The sequence below is a fragment of the Alligator sinensis genome, unplaced genomic scaffold (assembly GCF_000455745.1).
Source record: "Alligator sinensis unplaced genomic scaffold, ASM45574v1 scaffold216_1, whole genome shotgun sequence".
NCBI lineage: Eukaryota > Metazoa > Chordata > Crocodylia > Alligatoridae > Alligator > Alligator sinensis.
This window is the reverse complement of record NW_005841868.1, coordinates 144,646-154,806: the sequence shown is the minus strand read 5'-3', so window position 1 is coordinate 154,806 and position 10,161 is coordinate 144,646. Positions and strand designations below refer to the sequence as shown.

At 41.1% G+C, this 10,161-nt stretch overlaps 1 protein-coding gene across 1 annotated transcript in view; it reads left to right on the top strand.

The window, feature by feature from the left end:
• The window catches only part of FBXW8 (F-box and WD repeat domain containing 8), an 87,037-nt gene that overhangs the window by 26,298 nt on the left and 50,578 nt on the right, over nt 1–10,161 (top strand). Inside the window, 2 exon segments of the mRNA XM_025192710.1 lie at nt 1,313–1,477; nt 2,292–2,380. Coding sequence (XP_025048495.1) covers nt 1,313–1,477; nt 2,292–2,380 — 254 coding nt within the window.

The following is a 10,161-nucleotide window of genomic DNA, read 5'->3' as shown; positions in this document are numbered from 1 at the left end:
CCCCTGCATCTATGGGGCAGTTCTGATCTTAATCGATACTTCCTACATCTTATATGGTATATTCTGATGACTTTCAGTGACTTTGGATTGAGCTGAACTGTAGTGTAAACATGGGGTCACTTTACAGGGTATAGACAACTTAAAAGAGGCACTTACAGCCCTGTGACTGAAAACATGTACTAAGCTACTGATAGTAATTCAGTAAAAATGATGCAAAACTTAGGTTATACATCTGTCTGAACCAGTGTGTTGCTGATCACCGGTCTCATGACAGACATGAAAAAACAAAACAAAACAGTGCTCTACTGGAAGAGGAAGTGCATTTGTTTGACCCAGCTCCCCAGTGTCTGTATAGATCAGGTGCTTCAGTGGGGCTTTTTGGCACTTTTATCTAAAGCTGGTTCAATCAACTATTTGATTAAAGTGCAAAAAAGCCCTACTGAAGAATGTGAGCTATACAGACATTGAGCAAGCTGGGTCAAACTGACACGATACCTCTTCTGGGCATGTGCTGTTCTTGGTGCAGGGGTTTGCCAAGCTTAAAGCGTTGGGGATTTTTTTTTGGGGGGGGGGTCCCCCTTATCTGTAAGCAGCCATTGATAGCAGTTTTTCTGACAAAGCTTTCTCACTGCATACTGTTCTGTTCTTTGAAGCAAGAGTTGTAAAGAACAATCTATGCTTAAAGTAATTCTTTCCTTTGAGGGCCTTTAAATCTTTAAAATGATAAATCTAGGCATATGGTTCATTTCAAAGAAGTAATTCTCTCTGAAAAGGGCGGCAACTTGAGGCTACTTTAAAAATTTAGGTTAATATTTAATTCCTATTGATGTGTACTGTAATACAATATTGTGCATCTCACTGCTGTCATTCTCCTAATCAGTCATTGTCAGCAGGGTTTCAGAGGCATGATGCTGAGATGGGAGTTATTTTTAGGTGCAAGTATGAAAACAAATTCTTATTCACACTTGTGTTGAACTTAATGCTACCTAGTCCCTGGCTTTCTCTTGAAATTTAACCCCCATCCCCCAGCCCCCCAATTAATTTAGATTAAAAGTCTGGATATGAAAAATTGATATTAGTTGGTGCTGCTAGGAATTAGTTGGAGGATGTGTGAAAATATTTTGCTCTTGTGCTCTTTTATATACTGCAGTTCCAGTCCTTCCACTAAAGTCCTACAAAATGTAAGCTTTTTGTCTAAAGGAAAAATTGTATATTGTCACAAATATAGGGTAAAACAGATGTACTGATTTGGAAGACAGTTAAGTCCCAGTAGTTGTCTAATGTGATATTTTTCATTGCTGTCTGCTTCTAGGTGAGCAGAACCTGGAAGGTGCTTGCAGAAGATGAAGTGCTGTGGTATAGGTTGTGCCAACAGGAAGGATACCTGCTTGATAACAGTATCTCTGATGGTTCCTGCTGGAAGCTTGCTCTTAAAGATTGTCGGGCCAAAGAACACACTTTAAGAACAAACTGGAAGGTAAAATGAAGAGATTTCTAGAACGGTACCCAGTGATGACTGTGCAGAAAGGTGGGAACCCAGCTCAAATCAGACATTTTGCTGTTAATGAAATTTGAGCTTCTGTACTGCAGCCTTTTTAGCCAGTAAAAGGTGTGAAGGTGGCAGAGGGCTTCATGAACCTGTATCCCTTCTTGAGGTTTTGTGTTCTGTTTTGTTTTCACGTTGCAGATGTGCACTGATAACTTCTGTGCCTTCTGGTCATGTAACCAACAGCTCTAGGGTTGTTTGCCGTGGATGTTCATAAACATAGTCCTGTGGCCTTTACTTTTGGGAAGAGTTCTTGGGGGAATCCATCTATTTGCAGGTTGTTCTCTATTCTTTCTAGTCCATCCCTTGTCAGCTCTTAATATGTTGAAAGAGAGAGATCCTTAGTCTATGGTGGCTTACAGCTGTCCACTGCACAGTTAATGTACATCATTCTTCTCAAGGGAATTAAAATAAATGTTCCTCCTCTAGCTGGTTAGTACAACTTTGCTAAACAAAGCCATGTTGATCTGTAGGGTGATAGTAAGTTGCTCTACCCCATCTTTAAGTGATGACAAATTTTGGAGTGATACAGAGTATGTAGGGGAAAAATATGTGAAACTTACAGTAGTGTGGAGGAAGGGAGGACTTGCAGAAAGGAGGACTTCATTTCCGTTAGCTTCCACTGAAATGGGCAGGATAGCCTTTTGATCCCCTGGAAAAGCACTACTAAGAGAATAGGAAAGTAAATTTGTTGTTAGACAATCCTAGGTCTATGCCAACATTATGCTCTATTATTTCCATGCAGAACCGTGTTGGAGCTGTGAGCCAGCTGCAGTATGAATTGGGCAAAGTTCTGTGCAGTGTACATTCTTGTGATGGAGTTGTAATTTCAGGGTACGTATAGAATTATTTAATGCTTACATGTAAGGAATCTTCTGCATTGTGAACTCTTGCATGCTGCTTTTTGACTAATTAAAAAAAATCTAGACCGACATAATACGAAACCATTACATCTTCCAGCTGCAGTTCTCTTCCAAGTTATAAGCACCACCTCCAAGGCAAAAGTAGTTGTAATTCTTTACTACAAGTCTTTCCAGAGTAGCCATATATATTTAAAAATCCATAGAAGGACACTTACTTTGCTAGCTTTGAGAGCTCTGTACTGAGAAACAAACATATTTCTTTAAATAGTAAATAAAATATGTGTTTTAGGAAGTTAAGGAGAGGTCAAATGGAAACAGCAAGAGTCCTGTCTGAATTCTCTTAATTTTTGTTGTGTGCTATAACAGGGGTGGGAAAAATACAGCCTGCAGGCTGGGTCCAGCCCATGGAGGGACTTTGTCCAGCCTGTGGCATGTCCCTTGGTCCCACTTGACCTGGGCGCTGTCTGGCCTGTGGTGAATCTCACTGCCCCCAAGTGCACAGCAGGGCTGGGGTGGCTCTGCAGCTGGACTCCAGTCTCAGCTCCACAGGGACTGGTGGAGAACCCACGCACACAACCCTAGCCTTGGCCCTGGCCTGGCTTGTCCTGAGCCCGCTCTGGACCTCCCCCAACTGGAGCAGACCAGCGCACACAGCCCCGACCCCGGGCCACCCTGTGCCCATTCTGGACCTGCCTGCCCGAGATAACCGGTGGCAGCTGGGCAGAAGCTGCTTCTGGGTTTGGGGGAAAAGCAGCCGCCTCCCCGTCGCCACTGCTGGGCCCTTCTCGCTGCAGCCATCTGGATCCTGCACTCAAGCTGCCCCGTGGCTCCTCTCTGCAGTGGAGAGGAGCACCCATGCCCAGCAGCAATTTCTGTCTGGCTGCTGCTCCTGTTCATCACAAGCAGGCTGGTTCAGAGCAGGCACGGGGGCAGGCTGGCATCAGGGATGTGCACACAGACCCCAGCAGATCTGGAGCTGGTCTGCTCTAGCTGGGACACAAGTCTGGAGCGGCTGCAGGTGGGTTGGGGCCTGGGCTATGCATGCAGGTCCCCTCCAGTCGCCTTGGGGCTGAGGCTGGAGTTGGTTCCCATGGGGCTGAGGCCCCACGCAGCAGGGCTTTGTGCTCAGCTGCTACTGGCCACTGGTGATGGTGAGGAGCTGCAGGGCGCACGGGTTCCAGGCTGTTGCAGGGGGGAGCTTGGGGTGCAGACTGGCCCACGACAGCCCCCAAAACTGCCTGTGGTCCACAGGTCCAAATAATTGCCCACCCCTGTGCTATAGAAACAAAGTATTCTTGTTTTATATAGAACCACAAGTATACCTGGAACTTACAAAACATGATGAGACATGTCCCACTTAAAAGAGCTTGCAATCTAAGACCAGCAAAACAAGGGGTTTTTGCACCAGGGTAGCTGCACCACTGCAAATTCATATTGATTTTACTGACGTAAAAATAACCGAGGAATAAGCAGTAGCAGAAGTTTATATTTTATACCATGGATGCTTACAGCTGAGTCACTTTCATGCACCAGCATAGTGTATTTGTACTAAGAGCCTGCTCTGATATTGCTCTTTGAGACGGGAATAACTTTTACAGGGAAGGCCAAATATATCAGACCATAGGGGACCACACTTAAGAGTGTGGAGATAGGTTATACATGAGAATTCATAGGTTTCCAGGAGAGACAGCAAGCATGAGAAACTTTCTGAGAGTATGGAATACCAAAGAAGTGAATAGCCAGTACTGGGAGAGGAAAATGGAAGAGAGTAGGGTTTAACTTTAGGGACAAGAGAGGGGTGCAGCATAAAGTTTTGTCTCTGCATGAGAGAAGCTGCATTGGTTTTATGTAGGTTTAGGTAAACCAACATGATGAAACCTGTGGAAACACATAATTCAGAGCAATTTTATGTAAACCTAGACACACCAGGACAAATTTTCAAGTATAGACAGGACCTAAGGACAAGTTTAGAAATGTAAGAAGATGCAATGTATTGAAGGGAGGAAAAAAGCTTTAGTTTGACATGGTGAAAAAGTGAACAGGTACAAGATAGGTACAAGGGGGATTATGAGGAGGCAGGAAGTTAATTTCAGAGTGGCTTTTTAAATAAGCTAGAGAGAAGAGAGGATTGAAATGGGAGGCTGGAAAGTGAAAGGGTTACAGTAACCAATGCATGAATACAGCTTTCAGTAAGATGGCTAAAAAGAATCGGTAGACGTGTTCAACATGGGAGCAGGGGTTTGAGAAGAGAAATAACTTAATCTCACATACCTACTTTGAAATGAGAAATGTAACACCTAAATTGAAAAATTGTTTACTTTCTGTATATAATTCAACATCGCCTGAAAAAAATGAACCTATTGTTTATATTGCATTAACATAGAGGATAAGTTTCATGCTGTACAAACCTATAGGAAAATAGTTTTGTAAATACAAAATAACTGTTCTTGACTCAAAAGAGAAATTTCTCTCTCTCTCGTGACATGACAACTACTTTTCTTTACTCACTTCCTTGTCACAGTGGGACTCTATTTAAGATGCAGACATGAAAAGTCTTTCATTAAAGTTAATTTCTTCAAGCTTTGTAGGCACCCTTGTTATTCACCTGTCTTGAACTCTTATGCTACATAGTTGGTGATGATATTACTGTAACCATCCAACTAGATGCAGAATTTTAAATCTAGTAATGATTGGCCCTTTAGAAGAAGACACACGAGTAAATAGAAATGGTGATATAGGGGCAGTTTGAAGACTTAGTCCTGTCGCACATTAATGTGTAACGTTTATGGCAATGCTTTGTGTGAACAGTGTGTTTATGTATTGTGGAATTAAAGAAACATGCCCATAAAATATGTGACATTCACATTAATACTGAATGTTTCAACTGGTTATAGAAAAGGTTGCCCCACATAAATTCAGAGAAGAGGATTCTTGCAAGTTCCCACTCAAAATCAACTATCTTTAAATTGCATGGCTGCTGTATGAGCTGAAATTTAAATCATTAAGTGATAGGAACAGAAAAAGAATTTTAGGTTTAACCTCTTACCAGTCCTCCACAAGTTATATTTATTTTTGTAGCTTGCTTCTCTGCTTTGTACTCTCCTATTCCCTCTCATAGCCTTCACCTTTACTTTTTTATATAATGCTATTGTTACTGCAGTCACTTGTCTGGCTTTACTGTTATTAGCAGGACCCCTGCATTCTTCACTGCTGATGTAGAATTTATTGTGAAACCACAGCTTGCTAAAGAGCCATGTGCCTACAGTCTGCACTTTCTTCAGTTCTATGTTTGAAATGTTTTCTTTGCAATGCTAGGGGATAGAAACTGAATGTAAGATGGTGCTGTTATATCCATCTAAACCAGCCTGAATTACCACTTTTCAGGTCAAGCTTGAAATCATTTCTTCCATTTCATGGAATAAATAATATTACCTATAGCATCCAGCTAATAGGCCAGAGCCTTGGGTGCTTTCTGGCTGTTTTGCACTGCAGCACTCGTGTTGAGCTCTGGCCATAGAGTCACAGGTGATGGAAGGTTCCCTTTAGTGCAAATGCAAAGGGAGTCACTCCTCTGATTGTATAGAGCCAAGCCTAGTTGTCACTTCTTATTGCTGGCATAGAAGGAAGGCACTGGAAGACATTATGTATGACTAGGATTCCACTGTGCACTGTCAATTCTTGGCTGCTGTTTTGGCTCCCTTGGGCTATACCAACTGACTTGTTAAAGTAGACCTCAGGTTGCGGTGCCTTTTAGGGATGAAGCAACTCTATAAATGGCATCACGCTATAGGTTGCTGTCCTTATATCCCACACCTTGTGCAGTGTGCTCCTTGGTCTTAGCCAGTTATCTTCCCCAGTGTATTTGTTCCAGGCTCCCAAATGCTACTTCCTGTTTTTTTGGGTGTCAGAAGCCTCAGAAGTGCATACATAGTTATGTCCTCAAGTTTTATTGGTCTCATCCTATTCCTGGCATTTTCTCCACTATGCTATCAATACACATGCAGCTGATTTGAAAACTAAACATTTCAAAGCAAATTTAATTTAAAAATAAATGAGTCCCCCCCCCCAACTGTATTATACTGTTTCATGTGCAAGCCAATAAAAATATCTGTTTATTTTTCCTGAGGCTGTTGCATTTTTTTTTCTGTGTGCAGCATTGGAGTTTTGCAGAAATCAGAGCATCTTTGCAATAAAATGAAATTCTACAGAGGTTATAAGGATTTGACTACATGTTTTAGACTACTGAGAAAACATAATAAATTTAAGCAAGCTTCAACTTAAACTGTATTATATCATCAGTCTTAAATGGCTGTGAACATAATTGTAATTCCCAAATCTTGCATAGTTTTCCAAGAGAGGCAGGATCACTCTACCAATCGCATGCAGATTCTGATCCTTGCAAGAGATCCAAGAACTGCTCAGTTGATTTAAAAAAAATCCTGCTTTTTTAAATTGAGACAACTGAGGCTGTTTGTCATTTATAAGGCGTCCTCAACTTCCAGTCTTGGCATTGTTTTCCAAGTGTCCCATCTTCTATGCTCTGCTTTTTTCAATCAAGGGAAATAGGTCTTTGGGGGTTTACAGTTCTCATTTCCTTCTGAGTTCAAAAAGATTTTATTTCAGCGAGTCTTGGCTTGGTATATTGATATTTTCGGGTCTCTTCTTATCTTTCTTTGAAGTACAGTGTGTTTGTTTAAATGTTTTATTAATTCTTGCAGCAATAAATAAAACAAGATAGGCATACAAGAAAGTAGCTGCAACGTACTATTTAGTTTAACTAACAGTAAATGAATATGCTTTATCAACTTCTCATAATGAGTAAAAGGTACTTAAATAGGCTGGATACATTGAAATATCTGGTTCTTGGAATCAAAACAAACCATTTTAACTTGCAGTATTATACTTAATGGCACTGGGCTTTCAAATTTGTCATAAAAATATAATGAATCCAGTGATCAATATTTAGCTGTTGTATTGTTTCAGTAGTGAAGAAGTAATTTAATAGCTGAGGTTAACCAAAGTCAATTTACTTCTGGGTGTAAATATAAGTAATCTGTTAGATGGAATGATTATGTCTCTAATCCTGAAAACACTTAGGCACATGCCTAGCCTAAATGTGAATAATTCTGGTGACTTCAGTGGGTCTTATGTGCATGAAGCTAAGCATATTGATAACTATTTGCAGGGAGTGGGTTGTTAAATTGTAAAAGATTATATTAAAACATATTTTGTTTGATGGAATTTGAATTAGCACTTTAATTGCTTTGAAACATTGACACTCAGAACACTACATGTTGAACATTCAATGTGATCATGTCACCATGATCAAATAAATACAGTCTACATGATTTGTTATGTTTGTTCCAGCATGTCATGAAAATTAAATAGTATATCTTCGTTTTGCTTGCTGTAGAGGATTTTTTTTAACTCTGCTGAAAGAGAACTTGTACAGGTTACAGACAAACAATTCTAAGAAGGTAACTTCCTACTTCAATTCTGAATTGTGATGTGTAAAAGAGACTTGAATAAACTCTACTAACCTGCCCAGGTTTTGGAACCTATAGTCATTGTAATGGAGTTAGACTTTTACTTTGCCTTCTTGATATGAAGATGGAAAACATGGTCTCTGAGGCTGCTCCATGTTTAGGGAAATCCATCACTTATTTCCCTGCCTTTTACATTTTCTCCATCCTGCTGCCAAAACCTAAACCAGAAGATGGCAGAATATCAAGGATTGATTTAGCGCAACTTGAGCTGCAAGCTGAAGGTGGCTGCTAACATCTCCTCTTTCTAAAAGAGCCTTGTGTTTATGGCTTGACATCAGATAATTCAGTCTGGCCTGTGTGCAGAGCATCTTGTGTTTATCATTAAAGTTTTATTCAGTGGTTACGATGCTTGTTTTCTGGGTCAGACCTTGAATCCCTTTTCATTTGAGACAGTGGTGTTTGTGGTTACCTCACTCCCAATCAATGTTGTATACACCAGCCTTTCTACAGTTACATGTCTCAAAGGATCCTCTTAAAGAGACACTGACCTTCTCCATGTCCATCTTAAACACTGTTGTAGTTTATATCTGTATCTCTATATATCTATATATTTAAAAAAATCAAAACCAACCTAAGCATCTTATAAATTGACATTAAAGATTATGTTCATAGTACCTAAATACATCCGGGTTCAATGTAGCACACTTGGTGAAAAGAACTGCTGCAGAGCCCATCCTTAGCAACCTCAAAAAGCATTCATCAGACTCATCTAAGTGAGTGGCTCTCAGAGTTTTTAGATTCAAGCTCCCCTTCAAAACTTTTCATAATTATAGTGGCATCCCACTTAAAAATGAATATCACTATATTATGGATAATATACTATAAGCATAGTTCCTTTATGAATTAATGTCTTATTACTTGGTTATATAATTATACTATATTTATCTCAGTATTTTCAGGCTGCTGGTGGGGAGTGCCCCCTAGCTCTGCATGGCTTAGCACATGTTTGCTCCCAGTGCAACAGTGGACTTTCCCACACACAGCCCAGGTCACTGATGGGGTTCGGGAACCACTAGGCCAGGCTCTTCCCTTACTTATCCCAAGGCAATCCCCCCTAAACTCCAGCCCTGGGACCCTAATGAACAGAGCCCAGGGGTGCCCAGCTGAGAGGGAGGAGGCACCAGGCTGCATATGCAACGTGTGGGGAGTGCTGAGGACATGGGCAAAAGGATACAAGGCTTGGAGAGGAAAGGGGACAGGTCAAGGAGGGTACCATGGCATGCTTACTTCTGCTGCTGTAGGGTAATGCCATGTGCTTTGCTTCACAACAGTAGCACCCTGGGGGGTAGATGTGACTACTATCAGGTGGAACTGCCCCATGTCCCTCACCTTTTAAGAAGCATGTTGGAGTCAAACCAAGATGAGCTGCTGCAAAAGCAGTGTGCCTGCCTGTGTAACATAATGCAGGCAGATGCACCACTCAGCTGTAACCGTTTCTCAGTTTGGCACTGATGCACCTCCTGAAAACAGGGACACCATGCAGTTCCATCCCACGGTGGCGGTGGTGTTGTGATACCCATGGCAGGTTCTCAAGGCACTTCAGTTGAGAACCACTGACCTAAGGTAATGAATACCTACCCAGTAATTTTTGCAGTAATCTCTTTACTTAATCCTCTTAACATCTACCCTGCTGGAGATTGGAGTGAGTCTTTTGTTAATCTGTCCAGTTTGATAGCAGAAAGACTCAAAGCCCTACCTGACAAAACTCATTAGAACTGGGGTATTAATAATTGATGTTGCCAACAATTACGTTCAGTAAAGTTTCAAGAAATGAAATTGCTTTCTTGATGGAATAACTATTTTTTTTGCTGTCTGACTGGTTCAGACTTGAATATTCAGGTCCAGACGTCCTTGAAATGCATTATATGCTCCATTCAACTCCCACATCCAAGTTAATGGTCACTTTGCTCCTTCTCCAGAATAGCAACTGAAGCACTCCAACCTTTCCTTTATCTCTTATTATGAGATGTTGATCCCTGAGCAGTCTAAAACTGTGTGTCTATGGAAAATGTGCTTCCTTTGCTACTGTATTTATTGTTGCTGTACGTAACTGAAAATGCTCCAAATCAAGAACACTAGGTAGAGCTATATTCAGAGAGCCCGGAAATGAGGGGAGGCCTCTGACATTTTAAGTTTCTTTGTGTGGGAGAAGAAAGAGTAAAATGCTTTGTATCTTGCATGGGTTACATGTGCTCACATGTCTTTG